The following is a 19026-nucleotide window of genomic DNA, read 5'->3' as shown; positions in this document are numbered from 1 at the left end:
TTGTTCTTTGGGAAAAGAAAAGGTATTTATTTTTTTAGTAATGCAAAAAACAAAAGACATTAATAAAAACTTATTTCAAAATAAGGGATTCATTGTAGTCTTTGTCAATTTCTTGGCTAACCTCCACCAGCCATATTCTTTCATGATTTAAATCCATTTACCTTCATGTTTTTTTCCTGTCAAAAATGCATGACTATCTTAATTATTAAATTTTCAAAAAGCTCTTAGCCAGTCGGTGGGTACCATGTTTCATCATGAGTCTTCTGGAATCAATATTGTTTATTGTGTTGATCACAGTTCTTGTTTCCAAGGCAGAAGAGGGGTAAGGACAAGGCAATAGGGGTTAAATGACTTGTTCAGGGTCACTCAAGTAGGAAGTGTCTGAGGTTAGATTTGAACCCAGGACCTCCCATTTCTATGCTTATTTCTCAATCCACTGAGCCACCTAACTGCCCCCATCTTTACAATATTATTGTATGTTGTTTCTGTTCACTTTACTCTGCATCTATTCATTGATATTTTCCTAGGTTTCTCTGAAAAAAAGTCCCTGTTGTCATTTCTTACAGTACAGTACTATTTGAACTCATTCATATATCAAGACTTGTTCATCCAGTTCCCAATTGATGGCCACCTTTCAGTTTCCAGTTCTTTGGCATCAGAAAAAATCCTGTTACAAATATTTTTGTGCATCCTTAGGGTTTGTTTTGCTCAAGAACAATCCCTCCTTTAATCAGTCTTTTTCTCTTATGCTTTGCTTCTATCAAGCATTCTGATGGTGAAATCTAAGGGCATGATCCCTCTAGTGACTGCATTGTAAAAATTTGGTTCATCATAGTTGAGAATATTTGAGAACTAGAAGGCCAACATGCTTAAGAGATTATTTGCATAATATTGAAGTACTCAGGAATGAAAGTTGGATTTGGGATGGAGATGGGAAGATATCAGGTACTGAACTCCTTGAGGAGAGAGAGAAAGTAATTTGGAGACCAATAAATAGGTTGTAACAATAAGCAACTAGACTTTGAATGATAGAGATGAATGGAGTATCTTAAAAATAGTGAATTTCTTGGTGATAGTGATACAAGATAAAAGTGGCAAATATGCCTAATTCTTTTCCTGGCCCATGGGTTGGGTAGTTTGCAGTATTAGAGAAAGTAACCAAGGATACAATGTCTCACAGAAGGAGCCAGGTTTCCTTTGTGGAAAGGAAACAAGATTAACAGTTGGTGGGGGAAGGAGCAACTGGGAGTGGCAGTTGGGTCTTGTGACTTGCACTTCCTTCTTGCCTGGAGTGGCAGTTGGGTCTTGTGACTAGAACTTCCTTCCGGCAGGGTGGGACTGGCTTCCTGGTGTTGGAGGAGAGAAGAGCTTCAGCCCTGTCTGGAGTGGCATGCTCTTCTTGGTTCAGCCGGAAGACACAGGCTTCTGAAGGTTAGACCGGTTCTTGTTTGCTTTCTATCTACTGCTAAGATTCTGAATTATACAAAACTGGATGATATAGAGTAGAAGGGAGTGGGACAAACCCTCCGCCAGCCTCTGTGGCCTGGCCTCAGGTCTGAAGCTGAGAAAAAAAAAACTCCAATTCCAACTGGTTATTAAACTTTATATTATTTTAATTCGCAGTCAGATAAGTGGACTATCTTTTCTGGTCATAGAGGGAGCTGAACTTCAGTTCAGTCATTCAAAGACAAACAATCCTTATCGGACCCCTGCTGTTTCCTCTCAGCAGGGGGCATCTCCCTCCCTTGATTCATCAAACAATATACCCTCTCTCCTCTTAACTCCTCCTTACCCCATACAAACCTCCCATTATCCCTCATTTTTCCAATCCCATTTCCTTTCCAATAAATATTACACCTTAAACATAAGAAGTTTGAAAATGAGAAGAAGAAATATAGGACAAAGAGACAAAGAGGAGGAGTTGTGTGTGTGTTAATAGAATCCTTTGTTATCTGTCCAGTTTTATGTGACAGTTTGGACAATAGAAATTCTTGGCTGGGGATTTTGCTAAGTAAAATTTTTGAGTGATAAAGGATATCATTTTATAGACTGTATATTATTTTGGGACTCTGAAAACTGCATAAAACCATCTACAAACAGGAATATCTGGAGGACCTCACCATTTAGAAGGAATTCTCATTGATTGAAACTCTGTACTTAATCTTCCACGACAGTGTCAAACACTTAACAAACCTGTGCCTTCCTCTTTGCCATAATTTGGCACAGATAATACTTTTCTTATAGGAGAAATAGACTCTGGTATCATGGTCATGATTCAGTTTTGTTTCCTTAGCTAAATTATAAGTTTGAGGAAAGAACAGCATCTGGTACTTTTATATTCTTCCCCATACCCAGTGATTAACACATAGCATTCAGTAAAATGTGTGGTTGATTAATTTTTTAAAAACTTTTTCTGCTTTGGTATATCAATTCTAAAACAGAAGAGTGATGAGGGCTAGGCATTGTGAATCTTAAAACTGCTCAGACTCTACTTCAGAAGATTTGATTAAGCTATTCCCCATTTTTAACAATGGAGGTACTTGGTCAGGAATGTATTGAGAACTTTTAAAATTACTCCACTCTACTCAGATAGTGCCTTAGGGGAAGATAAAGTTGAAAACTCCTGATTGAACAATGAAAAGTCCCTAACTCATACTTATAGTGAAGCTAAAACCTTAAGCTAGGTCTATTTTTAGATCTAATACAAAAGGGTGCTAAGTACCTATAAAGGTTAAATTAGTACCTAAAAGGTCAAACAACTTGCAAAAGGCAAGCTTAACAAAACAGGTGTGAAGTACTCAGTAGATTTTATCTAATCAGAGAAGGTGAGAACAAAAGAAGATGAGAACTAAGAATGGGCAGTCCTGGGGAAAAGTGTCTACTGTGATTGGTAGATGTAAAAATTTAGGGGAGGTGACATAAGAGAAAATTTCTTTAAAAGGAAGGAACTTAGGAAATCACCTTAAAAGACTGATATAGATTTATTTAAGGTCGCCAAGGAATTCAGCTATGTAATTCCTAAATGAAACACTCAAGTCAGCTGCCAATTTTTATGGTGTTTTAATTACAAACAGGAGGAAGAAAGTATTAGAGGGAGAGAAAGAGAGAGGGAAAGGGTAGAGAAGGAAATAGGGCTTAACTACCCACTCTGCTTAGGCTGAGCCAAAGCCGGCCCAAGGCCCTGGATAGCCAAGGCAAAGAAAGAGATCAGTCCCTATCACTCACATGACCAAAATGGAGAAAACAGTCTGTGGGCTCCTCCAACTCCAAGCGCCAGGCTCCAACTCACTCTCTCCCTCCTCCCAGGAAGTCCCCAGAACTCCTGAGCTGTCCTCTACCTCACTTCCTGTGTCTCACATGTGCCAATGGTGGCTCTCGCTTGACCTAGGACCGCCCAGAGGTCTGTCCTTTTTGCACATGTCTGTTGAAGGCCATATTTTCAAATAATTAAATCTTGAGTTTTGCTGCAGCCCTTCCTAATCTTGTTACCCTTGAGTATGGTGGAGATTGTAGTTTCCAAGACCTGATTCTGTTATTGCAAGTATCTCTATTGTTATTGATCAGGAAATAGCTAAATCCCATCTTCTAAAGAATGGTCTGAATAGGGTTGAGTAGTTTTGAAATTCACACTTCCAAACTTTGATCTTTCCACCTCTATCTACCTGTAATGTGTTTTTATCTTACAATTTATTTTGTTATAACACCCAGTGCCTCGTTTGATCTTTTGTTGCCATTGGAACACAAATTTGGCAAATCTTCCCAAGCTAAAAAAGCTTTTATAGTGACAGAAGTCCAAGAATTGTCCTAGCATTCAAGACTCTTATCACCAGAAAACTGGTCACTGGTTGATGGGGGTTTGTTTGTTTTATAGCCACTACATTTCATAAAGACTGTCTGTTAAGTGATTTAGGTCAGATTTGCAATAAAGTATTTGTGGAAGAAGTTCTCTCACTGACTGAAATGCTGAAGGCAATTAAATACAAGCTTATGTGATCCTCACTACCCTGAGGCATTGATAGTGTAAATTTTATCTTTTGTTTTATAAATGAGGGCACAAGAAAAAGAAACTTACCCAAGATTAATGAGTTAATGTCAGAACTGGTACTCAAACTCAGGTGTTCCTGGCTCATGATGCTGTTTGTTTTTTCAGGAAGTCTTCTCTAAGTCTTTGGGGTCTCACTGAAATTAAGTGCTCTACTGTCCTCCTATCACTCACAGTCTGTCTCATATGCCTCTGTTTATGTGGTATGGTAGAAAGAACACTGGAATCTGAGCCAGGAGCACCTGAGTTTGAATTTTGGATGGCATTGTTCTGTTTGTATCCAGTACCAGAATCTAAGACTTCTTAATAAGTTTTATGGCCTCCAAAGATAGGGGCCTGACAGACCATAAAATAAGAAAACCAAATGGATGAAGAATGTCTTGTTGAGCTTATGAGATGTATTTGTATGAGCAGTACATTACTAGTCAATAGGATCATTTATCTTTATGTTGTTACTATAAAAATAATATTGCTAAAATATTGGTGTCACCAAGGTTTACAACAGGTACTACAAATAGACTTAGCATTAAATGGAAAAGGAGAATAAGTTGGATTACATTTGGTAAATTGCACAGTCAACAAAAACAAAAGCCAGAAAGTCTCTCTCTTTAAGGAGTTTGCATTTTACTTACAGACATCCCATATTTTTCATGATACAAAAACTTACAGATCCAGCAAAGTATCAAGGTATTTTTATAATAATACCAAAACAGGATTTGTGGAAGCATTTGGTTGTGAGATTTAACATAAATTCTGTGAGATTTAAAATAAAAAGTTAATGATGTGTCCTTAAATATATCTTTTTCTACCCTGGCTTGCTGACTCTGGCTTCCCTGGGTTTCCTATTTATCACAATTACTCTTTGCCCTCTACTTGAGCATTTGCATTTTCTCATATTCCTAGATTAAAATTGCAACCAGCTTTTGGAACAAAAGGCTCTCTCTAATAGTTTAATTATGCAGGGGTTATTATTGCACCTTATATGCATGATCACATAAGAGTTGAATTGAGAGTTTATTAATATACTTTGCACCTTAATTTCAAGAGAGGTTCCAGTTCAAAATATTATAGGTCAAGGTAAGTTATAAAAGAAAAAACATTTTATTTCTTGTATTATGTATCTCAGATTTAGAGATAAGAAAGTTTCTATTCAGAAATGCAGTCAGATAGGTTTTCAAATCAAGTTACATTTTTTATAATATAAAAATTAAATTAATTTGACATTTTTAACCCCAGTTTTTAGTCAGTTTCAAATAGTGACTTTCAAAACTCATTTGGAAAAACACTCTCAGTCCGACAGTGGTATTCTATTTATTATTTTTTTAATAAGCAAGTTTTTTACCTAAAGTATTACCAGCATAAAACTTTAGAAGAGACAAAATTATTTTTCAACTTGAACTTTTATTTGTAAAGTATTCTGATATTTTAAAGTATTCTGATTCTGTTCCTTTAGTTACTTCATATATATTTATATATACACAGAGACATATTTACAACTAAGTTGGCTTTTTCCTATTTTGAAATTTATGACTTCTTTACAGAATGACTGGGAATGTTACTAGAATGTTCCCTAAACAAATAGAGATTTTGGTGTACTAATTCACATATTTTCATAATCCATGGTAAACTAATTAGTTGACTGGCTCCACAGTATTTCTAATTTAAGACAAAGTAGGACTTGGATGATGTCTTAGGTGGTATGTTCATCAAATTTGCAAACACCACCAGCACAAGGATCCAAAAAGTTCATGACAGGCTTGAGCATTGAACTTAATCTCTTAAGACATACAATGTGGATAAATGTAAAGTCTTGCCTTTCAGTACAGAAAATCAAATTCATTGGGAATGTTTAGTATTTAGCAAATATCAAGTGCTTGAAAAAAGAGAATAAACTTTAAGTTTTATAGATGGTAGAGATATTTAAGAACATTTCAATTTGTGCATTAAACTACAGAATAAAAATGCTATGCATTGTCTGAAAGTCAGACATAGATAAGTTAATGATATCTATGGTTTCAGATCATTAAAATTCAATGTGGAATCCCTCAATCTTTTTTTCATCTAGAATGAATGAAATGTAGAGGTGATTTTTTTTTCTTGTTTAAAGTGTTTAAGGCAATCATTTTAGGGCTTTTTTTTTTTAAATTGTAAAACTTGATTCTTTTTCATTTCTCTAGATGGAATTAAATTTCTAGTTTAGAAATGAAGCTTATCAACTTCCAGTAAGGAACATATTATTCCTTGTTAGAATGAGAGAAAAAAATTTAGTGATTTTATAATCAAAATGACTTGCATTCAAAGCCACATACCGGAACTGTGTAACTAGAGATTCCTTTGTGAATATATCTGTTATTCTAGTACACTTATCTCAGTAAGGATGGAGAGTTATATAGAGTTCACTATGAACAGGCTATGGATCATTTAAGATTTTTTTCCTTGCCAAAAAATAAAAAATGTCATGGACAAAATAAAGAAAATAGTGCTTGAATTATTTTCAGAGCTAAAAATCATATTATAATTGTCAAGACTTTTTTGTCTTCACTAATGGCAAAAAACTTAATTTTTTGAAATTAAATAAATAACTGATTGTATACGTATGATTTGTTATTGAGATTTTAAATGAAATCTTTGAATTTTGGTTTAAGACTAGATATAATTGAGATGGTAATATATACTTTTGATGTCATTAAAGCATATGTAAAATATAGTTTTATTATAACCAAAACCTAACTAGTTTTGGCTTAATTTCCAGATCTACATTTATATTGTGTCTGTATTTCTTGACCTGCAAAATGGAAAAGAGCTTGTGGAACCAATTTTTTAATGATGATTAGGTTTTCCAAGAACCAATTTAAAAATGAAATAATAGGTTCAAAATTTTAAGTTTTGAAAAAAAGTGTTTTCAGCCCCAAGAATTTTTTTTAACAGATAGTATGTCAGAATTTTTCCAGCAAATATTCAAAAGACAGCATTAAATGTATACAAAGACATATATATATATATATATATATATATATATATAGTTGCTCAATAGATACAATCTCCAAGTATTTTTCCTATGCTTATTTGACATACTATACTGATTATATAATAGAAAGCTCTAGTCCTTAGGTTTTTTCAGTTGTCTTACCTAAAGAAAAGTGTTGATTATCATGACAGTTGAAACAAATTTGAAAGTTTGTGTCAAGAAAACATCTTGTTCAAATTGATATTACTCATTTATAATGCTTGGAAGGTGTCAGGTCTTGGGAATTCAAATTTTAAAAGAAGGAAAAATGATAACAGTTTCAAAATAACCCATTTCAAGTTATATAAAGTAGATGTTTTGTTGCAGTCTGTTTCCAAGGGATTTAAAGAATTTCTAAATGGAAGAAAAATTTCAAAATTTAATTCCTTCTGAAAAATCAAGGAAATATTATAAATTGTTTTTGGAACAAGATATATTTACATAATGTGGAAATATCAGTAGCTCTTTTTTCAGAGAAACATACCATTTCCAATGCCAGAAGTAAGACTATAACATTGGGTTGAAACTACCTTTTTCTTATATACTACAATGACATTTCCATATAATGAGTTTTAGTAACCTAAGAGAAAGAGGTCCTTTATCTGCTTAAATTTCTTTTTTGTGGAATATTAATTTTTATTATGTGTATTCTTAAACATATGTAAAGAGCTTCTTCATATACAAATATGGTAATTTGTACATGTTTTAATTGAATTAAAATATTAATACACTATTAGCAGATTCATCTACTTTTATGTAATTTTTGATTAATAGTATTCTTTCTATTAGTAAAACATTAATCCTTTTAAAAGTGTGAGAAATTTGTGCTCATACAATGTAGCATTTAACATTTTGCTTTTTCTCTTTACCCTTTTCAGATGGCCTTCTCATTGTTGGTGTTCATTCAGCTAAGTTTCCAAATGAAAAGGTTCTGGATAACATTAAAAGTGCTGTTCTTCGATATAACATCACTCATCCTGTGGTTAATGATACTGATGCTATTCTTTGGCAAGATCTGGAAGTTTCTTGTTGGCCAACCTTGGTCATCCTTGGACCCCGTGGAAACATCCTTTTTTCTTTGGTTGGAGAGGGACACAAAGAAAAATTGTTTTTATTTACTTCAGTGGCTTTAAAGTTCTACAAGGAGAAAGGGCAGATCAAAGATAATAAAATTGGAATAAAACTTTATAGAGATTCCTTGCCACCTTCTCCTTTACTTTTTCCTGGCAAAGTAACAGTAGATAATTTGTCTGATAGATTAGTGATAGCAGACACCGGCCATCACAGAATTTTGGTTGTGAGAAAGAATGGACAAATCCAGCACAGCATCGGAGGTAAAAAATGCATAAAATATGATGTGTAATAAACATTTTTATACTGCAAATTGTAAAAATGAGATAATTAAAAGTGAAAATTATGAATAAAAATAATTCCTAGAACATGTAATAAAATAATTTTAGCTTCTTTGACATGAAATTAATCCAGTATGACAAGTTTAAATGAAGGTGGTGAATACCACACTTGACCATCAGTATCATAGAATTGTGGTTGGTCATTGTTAATTCACTCATAATTTTGTCTCTGAAGAAATACAATATCATGATTTCTGAAAGTAGTTTTGTTTATAGAAATTCAAATGACATAAATGTATATTACTTCACTTTTCTATTAAAATACCTCTGAAAGTTATGGAATCTAGAACTTCATATTTAGATTATAAGATTTGGAAATGTAATTTGTTTAAAGGCTAAGAAGTAATGAATACAAAATAAAACTCAAATTTTAATTTCTGTAGAATGTCTATGTGTAGTAGCTTTTAGGATTTTTGGGAAAAGTGAGATTAATTTTCTAGCAGAAAACCACCATAGTGCAGTGAAAAACCTGTGTCAAAGGATGTAGATTGAAATCTCTTCTCTGATCCTTAAAATCACTGTGATCCTAAGCAAATAATTTCATCCAGCACAATGTAAAGAGTATTCTTTCATTTTACTTTTGCAAAATAAACATTGCCATAGCATAAACCATTTTCTTTAACAACTCTAGTTTCTTGACTAACTGCTACTTATTTAGCCTATTTTTAAATAATATCTGTTAAGACATTGTAAAAACAAACAACTTTGAAATACTTAAGAACTCTTCACAATATAGTGGCCAACTAATTCCAGAGGACTTTGGATGAAACATCCTAGCCACCTTTTGACAAAAACATGATGGTTTCAGGGTGCAAATTAAAATTTATTTTTGGACATGGCCAGTGTAGGGATTTGTTTTCCTTTACTCTGCATATTTGTTGCAGGGGTTTTATATTTTAGGAAATAAGGGAAGAAAACAAGCATTTATTAAGCTCCTATTCTCTTCCAGGCACTGTGTTAAGTACTTTACAAATAAAGTCTTATTTCATCTTCACAACAACCCTGTGATATAAGGGATATTTCTATTCCAATTTTACAAGTTTGAAGAAACTGAGGCAGAGTTAAGTGATTTGCCCAAGGTCAAACAATTAGTAAGTGTCTGAGGCTGTTTGAATTCAAGTCTTCACAATTCCCAGTTTAGTGCTATATCTTCTGAACCATCTAGATTTTTCAGTGTTAGGACAGAAGGTAGAAAGGGGATAAAAAAGATTTATTCATTGAAAATTCAATTTCAAAATATAAAAGTTAGGCTTACCTGCTATGTTCAACTAAAGCATCACTTTCTACAAGAGGCTTTTAATCATCCCTTCAACTGTTAGTGCCTTCCTCTCCCCATTACCTTGTATTTGTTTTGTTAATATTTTTTATTCAATTAATTTTTTTTATTTTGCTTCCCCTCAAATCCAAAATTCCCTCTTGTCATAAGCAGAGTAATTTTCATCATTTGGGAGCTTATTCTTTCACTTCATAGAACTAAGACTTAGTTACTTTGAAAATGTGTTTGTAATCTAAGACAATAATAAGAAAATTCAGGAATGCTCACAAAAGGTTTTATTTTAAAAGTTTCTTGGGAAAGAACTTTTGTATGCATTGAATGGGTATTTTGTATGAGTATGCACTGAAGTCAGGAGATGGTTCTCTCCAAACTTAGTGAGACTATATCGCAGGGGATGGACTAATAAATCTGTTGCTTTGCTACAGTTTGGAATTTTCACACTTTAATAAGAATTCCCAAAACTTGAACTTTGTTGTCATGGCCTTTTGGAATTCAGGGTCACCTCTACACCATAATCTGACAAAAAAGTAGGACTTTTGTGAAGTGGGAAAGGGGTGTAAATGGAAAAAATGTATTCGTATTTCTCTTTTAGAGCTCTGTAGCAAACTTTAAATGGCTCCAAGTCTATACTGAGAGACTATATATCATTATTTAGTAGATGATTAGCAACCCATCATTATGACCACATAAAAGTTTATCATGGGGGGCAGCTAGATGGTTGAATGCATTGAGAGCCAGACCTAGAGATGTGGGTCCTGTGTTTAATTCTGCCCTCAGACACTTCCTAGCTTTGTTACCCTGGGCAAGTAACTTAATCCTCATTGCCTAGTCCTTACCACTCTTCTGTATTAGAATCAATACTTTGATTCTAAAACAGAAGATATGGGTTAAAAAAAAAGTTTATCATGTTAGATGTAAGTATATATCATTAAAATATTTTGAGAAATGTAGAAATAAGTTACAGGAATATTTTTAAAAAGTGACATTTCCCCCTTTTATCTTGTTCCTATTTTGATTATGAAGATTGTACTGACTGACTTGTTTTGTATTTTAGGCCCCAACAGTGGAAGCAAAGATGGGACATTTTTAGAGTCAACTTTCAATTCTCCACAAGGTGTGTCTATAAAGAATAACATCATATATGTAGCAGATACAGAAAATCATTTGATAAGAAAGGTAATTGTTCAGTTTTTTTAAATTATCACATGCCACTTTTAAATATTCTAAATTATATAAACCGTGTTTTCTACTTGCTGCTTTATTATTTTAAATTCAAAGAAATGATTATAAATTTTAAATATGTCCATGTCAGTCCCATCTGTCTGAAAATAATCCTATTGTATTGAACCTATTCAGTCTTTATCTAGATTGTGTTCCCTTCAAAGCTTCCAATTTTGAGGGACATTAAAAAGGCAGAACAAAGATTTGCAGGCTATGTCATATGAGGAACAGCAGAATGAATTTGGGAATGTTTAGGTTGGAAAAGAGAATACTTAAGGGGCTAGGATAACTGAATTTAAATATTTGAGGGACTTTCTTGAGAATAAGGTTAGAATTATTTTATGTAGTTTTAGGAGGCCAAATTAGGACTGATGAATATTGGAGCCAGGATGATCAAATAGGAGGAAGAAGTATAGTCTACCTTCTTCAACACACCTTCTCTAAAAAGTCTGGAAAAGGCTCTAGAATTCCTGACCAAAAAATCCCGGAAAAATCAAAATGAGACATTTTTCAACTCAGGTTCTCTTAGAGAGACAAAGAAGTCCTGTGGACACTTAGAATGGGAGTTTATCCAGGATCATGTTCTATAGAACATTCTAACACCAGGAACTGAAAGAGGATAAGGCTGTGTACCAGGGCAAGATGAGGTCCCAGATTTATATTGGATCACTGAGACCTCATGTAGGAACAACAGTAAACTGACAGTTCTGCTACTAACCCCCTACCCAGTTCCAGATCAGAGATCCAGGGCAGACGTAGGTATGGACCTAGGAGTCTCGTTCTAGGGCGGGGGGTGGTCAGGAGTCCTCGGGAGGAATAAATATAGAAGTGAACAATCAGCTATGTGGCTCTGACCCCAGGAACAGAATGAGATGTCCCTGCCTGGAAGTTCTAGAAGACAGATTTTGAACCCAGTCATCTCAATAGCTGAGAAGTTTTAGAGTGACAGAACTTCAGGCTCCTTTTGGGTCTGAGACTATTTTTCTGGTTATTCCAGTTGGGCATAGAGTAGGTGCTTAAGTCATGCTTAACTCACATTTAGAACACCGATAGTTAATATTTATAGGGAGGCTAGAGACTTTGCAATATCATTCATCTGCCCCATTTTCTTCTGTCTGCAACTATCACTGTAGAAGTAGGAAAGGGGTTACAGAGGCTTAAAGACCATTTTGTATTTTTCTTTTGTTCATTTTTTGCCACAAACAAAGAACTCATCAAGTGATCAGCCTACTGATAACAACCCTTTTCCCATTTAACTATTCTAGTCTTTGGAAAGTAGACATAGTCTGTTTCTAGGATCATAATTAAGCCTTTTGAGCATAGCAGAATCTAGTAAGTTCTGTGATCTGCTGGCTTAGTCCTCAAGAACTTGGAATTTCTGATTTACTAACATGCTGTGATAGGGGTTTAAGAGTAGAACTTTGTGAAATCTGACTTTTCTCAAATATATGTAGTTTTTAGAGAATTGTGAATTCATAGACTTTCCTTTTCAAAGTTTCAACATTAGCCATTTCTGCATTAAAACTTAATGGCTGCTACAATATTAATCATTATATGTTTATGCCACTTGATTCTGAAGAAGAGCTCATGACATCATGACAAATTTTAGTTTTTGTGGACTTTTTCCATTCTCGAATTTGTTTAGAATCTATAAAAGGAGTAGCTTTATTATTCCTTGAATCAGTTCCAAGCTCATCTTAGTTTCCTTTTATTATGCTCCTAAGAGTCAAGTAGAAATTTTTAAATGCTATTTTAAAAAATCTCAGAAAAAAAGAAGTAAGAATTTTTATAATGTAGAATATTGAAATTTTAAGAAATAAAATAAAATTAAAAGTTTTATGCCTCCTGAATAGAATTAGCAACATATATTCAATGTGTAATCATCTTTATCAGGCACTAAGTATTTTAATTTAAAGTAAGCTTTAAAAATCTTAATTTCTTCTCAAATATTGGCGCCTTAGAGCATTCTTAACCCTTTTTGTGTCATGAACTCTTTTTGTGCTCTAATAAAGCCCATGGGCCCCTTCTGAGAATGATATTTTTAATGCATAAGATAAAATAATACGATTAAAAAGGAAACCAAATATATTGAAATAAAGTTATCAATTTTTTTTTTTAATTCATGGAACCAAGGTTAAGAATATCTGCTTTCAGGTTGTTAAGTTGCATTTTTTGGGTAATAGGAAGGAGGATAGAAGAGGAACAGAGCATTTGTAGAGAATATAATTCTTAATCAAGTAATAATGTAAATGTTTATTAAGTATCTATTATGTGACAGGCACTGTGCTAAGCACTTTAGAGATATATTTTATCTTTGCAAAAACCCTGTGAGGTAGTTGTGTTTGTGATCCCCATTTTATAGTTGAGGAAACTGAGGCAGACAGAAGTTAAGCGACTTGCCTGGATAAATATCTGAGGTTGGACTTTGAACTCAGGTCTTCTTGGCTCTAGGCCCAACCTTGTATTCACTGTACCGTCTGGCTGTGTAGATTATATAACACTGAATAAGTATTCATTCTACATTTTCTATTAAGATTCTTATACTCAGAGGGAAGGTGGAAAATATCATGAACCATATTAATTATGGACTTAATTTTCTATAGATTGATCTAGAAACTGAAATGGTGAGCACAGTGGCTGGCATTGGAATACAGGGTACAGATAAAGAGGGTGGTGCAAAAGGAGAGGAACAGCCCATCAGTTCACCCTGGGATGTTGTTTTTGGAACATCAGGTAAATTTTCTTACTTTGAGCATTATTATCTATGAAAGTCTACTTATGTACATTAAAAAATTTGTCTTTTTTAATGAGATTTTTTTAATACTTATTTAATTCTCCAGAGTAATGCCAAAATGGACTATCATTCATATTTGAAATATTTAAATTTTAAAAGAAATTAAAAGCACGTGAATTTCTAAATAATTGGGCATATGTATGATATCATTAAAATTGGACTTCAAATAGAAATTTTGACTTTTTATATTGGTGATTTTTTTTTTGTAATGGCCACCTGGTCCATAATCTTTTCTTTATTTTTAAAAGCATGATTAGCATATCACTGAACTCTAAAAGTATTTTGTAACTACAAATTGTTTGTCTTATTGTATCTATGCCAGGTTTTAAAAATATGTCTTTAGTTTTCACCAACTCGGCTTGTACAGTGAGAGATTCGTGTCTTAAAGGTCAACAACTGTCTTTGGGTGGCTTTTGCTGTTACCTGAATTTGAACCTTTTGCAAAGAGGATAATGTACCCATATCCCATTAACCTTCTTGACCCTTTAATCAGTATTCTCTTCAGAGAGTAGGTTAAATGTACTTATATGACCTTTAATGGTTGAGATCCAACCAATTTAGTGTACTATTCAGATAATCTGCGGTATGTGAAGTTATCTCTTTAGATAATATGCTGTGACTATTCTGTCATTTCCATTAACGTACCATAAATATCAAGTGAAGTATATTTATTCTTTTAAGTTATCCAGGTAATGTAGATTTTCTGTGAGAATAAATATAATGCTATGAAGCAAATATATTTCATTATTTATTGAGTAGAAATTATAAGATTTAATATTTCATACTTAAGGTTTGAGAAAACTCTTATTTTCACCAAGTTATTTCTTTAATTTAGGGAAGACAAAATACTAGTAAAATAAAATAGAATTTGTGTTGATCATCACATATTAAGGTCCTGGTAACAGCTTTTAGGTAAAATATCTAGATGACTATTGATAAAGAATTTGATACATCAATAAAAGTATATATTGTTTCTACAGATCAATATATTCTTGCTTTTTAAAAATGAGAGCTAAATAAAATAGCTTTTTCAATAACAGTGTTTTGATCATTTAAAGTAACTACCTTAATTGAAAACAATTAATATACAAAATGTATGTGTGCAGTCAAGATCCAGAACAATCTACTTTTTTTCCATTTGGAAGTTAGGATAAGAACCCATCATACTTGTCAATAAAGTAGAGAAGAGCTGAAAAAAGTAAAGAGTTATATAGGAATTGCTCTCAATTCCTGTAGACACAGGGACATAATAGCATATTCAGATCTAGACTGTGGTAGATATCTCATTGCAAGAACCTCTCTAAGCTTCTATTGCCAAGGAGACATATTTCTCCAGAAATATTTACCTATTTTAAAATGTATTCCAGGTAACCCTCTGTACTTGTTAGCCCTCTACCAGTGCTAATTAAGATCTTTGTGATATTGGGTAATCCTTTCTTCTAAAGAGAAATGGTGATAAGTAGCTAATCAATATTTTACTATTATCTGCTATTTTTCATACCATTTCACAGTTTATGCTATCATCATGTTTTGAGATACTTCTTATATTCCAGATAGGAAATTATATATCTTTAGCTTGTAAAAATAATAAAAAATATAATAAAAATAATCATTTAAAAACGCAGCTTTTTGGTTCATGGAGGTCAGGAAGAAAACAGACTATATCAATGAATAACTTTTTTTTTCCTGCTTTCTACAGTTTCAGATATATTTCAGGGAAGACTTAAAAGGGAATCAGTGTATAAGCTCAATATATAACAACTTATGTTCAGATTTCCCCATTCTGGGGCCAAAGGGAGGACTTTTCTTGACCTACTTAGCAACTCATTATTATTGTGTCTCTTCTTTTAACTTCCTAAAAAAAGTAGTACCTGCACTTTTGTCATCATCCACTCCATCCTCCCTACCTTGACAGTCTGTCTCTATTTTCCATAGGGTTCCCCAAACTGCTATCAGTAAGGACACTAATGATTTCATCTCCAAATCCTACGACCTTTGTTCTCACCTCATCCTACATAATACCCTTCTTTACCAGTAGTTCTATGATTCGATACTCTCATGGTTCTCCTAGCTCCTTAGTAGCTCCTACATTCTTTGCTGACTCTTCATCCTTCTTTCCCCCTTTATGTGAGTATCCCTAAAAGTTCTCTTCTTGATCCTCTATCTCTCCCTTGCTTTCATTCACTCTCCTGACTTTAATAATATAGAGGATTGATAAATATATAACCTTAGCCTCATTCTCTGCCCTTAAAGTGCTAGTTCTGATTTTCAACTGCCTACTGGATATTCCATTAAATTCAATATGTCTTAACCACTAAATTCATAATTTTAAAGTCATCTCTGATCCTTTTTTCTCCCATACCCCTCATATCTTTTTACTTAACAACTCCTGTCAAATCTACATCAAATATATTTCTTATATTTATCTCCTTTTGTTTCCAGTGCCATTAGGCTATTTCTGGCTCCCATCTCTTCTTCCATAGATTGTTGTTATAGCTTTCTAATTTATCCATTCTCATTCCTGAATATATCTGTCATATAACTGTCCACATAATCTTCCTAAGCTACCATTCTGATGAGGTTATTCCTGTACTCAGGGATCTTCATTTTGTTTTGTGCTGCCTACCTAATATAAACAAACATTTAATCTTGGCCACTATTATCTCACAATACTCCCATTCACATACTCTTTACTCAAGCTACCTGGACCATACTCCATCCTTATTTATTGTTCTGCCCTCTGCCATCTCTATACCTTTGCTTCCAGCAATCTCCATAACTGAATGAACAGTTTCCTAAATCCCTGTCCTTCCACAGTGTCCACTTGTTGAAGTTCCCTTCTTTCTTTAAGGTCCAACTTAAGTACCATCATCTCTATGAATCTTTTCTTGATTCCCATCTACTCCAAAAGTGTAAGTGTTTTCTCCTACCTCAAATTGCTCTACATGCTCTCTGTTCTCTCTTTTCTTTGTATTATAGTTATTTCTGTGCACAATTTCTCTCTCTTTACAGTTACATTGTAAGTTTAATATCTCTAATGCTTTGCAAATGGCATATATTTAATGTGTGTTGTATTGAATTATGTTTTTATGAAATTAGTATTTTTAAAATAAGATCTTCATCCTACATTTCTGATGATTCTGTCACTTTTTAAGTAATTAGGTTATCTGAATATATTCCATAAAGATTTCTCCTTTTAAATTCTAATTTGAGTGAGGTACTATAGTTTTTCAGTTTTAGGAAAGGTATCTCATCATGCCATCATTGAATTTGAATTAAATAAGAAAGAAGTAAAAGCAGTTAAATTTTCTGCACCACCATGTGCTATATTTTTTTTAATTTTATAATATTTTATTTGATCATTTCCAAGCATTATTTGTTAAAGACAAAGATCATTTTCTTTTCTTCCCCCCATTCCCCATAGCCGACGCGTGATTCCACTGGGTATCACATGTGTTCTTGATTTGAACCCATTGCCATGTTGTTAATATTTGCATTAGAGTTTCGTTTAGAGTCTCTCCTCAGTCATGTCCCCTCAACCGCTGTATTCAGGCAGTTGCTTTTCCTCGGTGTTTCTACTCCCACAGTTTATCCTCTGCTTATGAATGGTGTTTTTTCTCCTAGATCCCTGCAGATTGTTCAGGGACATTACACCACCCCTAATGGAGAAGTCCATTACATTCGATTATACCACAGTGTATTAGTCTCTGTGTACAATGTTCTCCTGGTTCTGCTCCTCTCGCTCTGCATCACTTCCTGGAGGTTGTTCCAGTCTCCATGGAATTCCTCCACTTTATTATTCCTTTTAGCACAATAGTATTCCATCACCAACATATACCACAATTTGCTCAGCCATTCCCCAATTGATGGGCATCCCCTCATTTTCCAGTTTTTGGCCACCACAAAGAGCGCAGCTATGAATATTTTTGTACAAGTCTTTTTATCCATTATCTCTTTGGGGTACAGACCCAGCAGTGCTATGGCTGGATCAAAGGGTAGACATTCTTTTGTCGCCCTTTGGGCATAGTTCCAAATTGCCCTCCAGAATGGTTGGAACAGTTCACAACTCCACCAGCAATGAATTAATGTCCCTACTTTGCCACGTCCCCTCCAGCATTCATTACTTTCCTTTGCTGTCATGTTAGACAATCTGCTAGGTGTGAGGTGATACCTCAGAGTTGTTTTGATTTGCATCTCTCTGATTAGAAGAGATTTAGAACACTTCTTCATGTGCTTATTAATAGTTTTGATTTCTTTATCTGAGAACTGCCTATCCATGTCCCTTGCCCATTTATCAATTGGAGAATGGCTTGATTTTTTGTACAGTTGATTTAGCTCTTTATAAATTTGAGTAATTAAACCTTTGTCAGAGGTTTCTATGAAGATTTTTTCCCAGTTTGTTGTTTCCCTTCTGATTTTAGTTACATTGGTTTTGTTTGTGCAAAAGCTTTTTAATTTGATGTAGTCAAAATTATTTATTTTACATTTTGTGATTCTTTCTATGTCTTGCTTGGTTTTAAAGCCTTTCCCCTCCCAAAGGTCTGACATGTATACTATTCTGTGTTTACCCAATTTACTTATGGTTTCCTTCTTTATGTTTAAGTCACTCACCCATTTTGAATTTATCTTGGTGTAGGGTGTGAGGTGTTGATCTATTCCTAGCCTCTCCCACACTGTCTTCCAATTTTCCCAGCAGTTTTTATCGAATAGTGGATTTTTGTCCCAAAAGCTGGGATCTTTGGGTTTATCGTATACTGTCTTGCTGAGGTCGCTTTCCCCCAGTCTATTCCACTGATCTTCCTTTCTGTTTCTTAGCCAGTACCAAATTGTTTTGATGACTGCTGCTTTGTAATATAGTTTAAGGTCAGGGACTGCAAGGCCCCCATCATATGTGTTTTTTTTCATTATTTCCCTGGATATCCTTGATCTTTTGTTCTTCCAAATAAACTTTATTATGTTTTTTTCTCAATCAGTGAAGAAGTATTTTGGTAGTTCAATGGGTATGGCACTAAATAGATAAATAAGTTTGGATAGGATGGTCATTTTTATTATATTGGCTTGTCAGATCCATGATCAGTTAATGTTTTTCCAATTGCTCAAGTCTAGTTTTAGTTGTGTGGAGAGTGTTTTGTAGTTGTGTTCATATAGTTCCTGTGTTTGTCTCGGGAGGTAGATTCCTAGGTATTTTATTTTGTCTAAGGTGATTTTGAATGGGATTTCTCTTTCTAGTTCTTGCTGCTGAGCTGTGTTGGAGATATATAGAAAAGTTGATGA

At 33.8% G+C, this 19026-nt stretch overlaps 1 protein-coding gene across 5 annotated transcripts in view; it reads left to right on the top strand.

The window, feature by feature from the left end:
• NHLRC2 (NHL repeat containing 2) overlaps positions 1–19026 on the top strand; it is a 74751-nt gene that overhangs the window by 14193 nt on the left and 41532 nt on the right. For all 5 annotated transcript variants that reach the window (XM_056803772.1, XM_056803776.1, XM_056803778.1 and 2 more), the window contains exons 4-6: positions 7928–8383; positions 10792–10913; positions 13562–13691. In XM_056803772.1, coding sequence (XP_056659750.1) covers positions 7928–8383; positions 10792–10913; positions 13562–13691 — 708 coding nt within the window. The remainder of the gene's footprint in view (positions 1–7927; positions 8384–10791; positions 10914–13561; positions 13692–19026) is intronic.

This window comes from Monodelphis domestica, chromosome 1 (genome assembly GCF_027887165.1).
Source record: "Monodelphis domestica isolate mMonDom1 chromosome 1, mMonDom1.pri, whole genome shotgun sequence".
Classification (NCBI taxonomy): Eukaryota; Metazoa; Chordata; class Mammalia; order Didelphimorphia; family Didelphidae; genus Monodelphis; species Monodelphis domestica.
The sequence above is the reverse complement of the archived record's forward strand: the minus strand, read 5'-3'. Positions and strand labels throughout refer to the sequence as shown.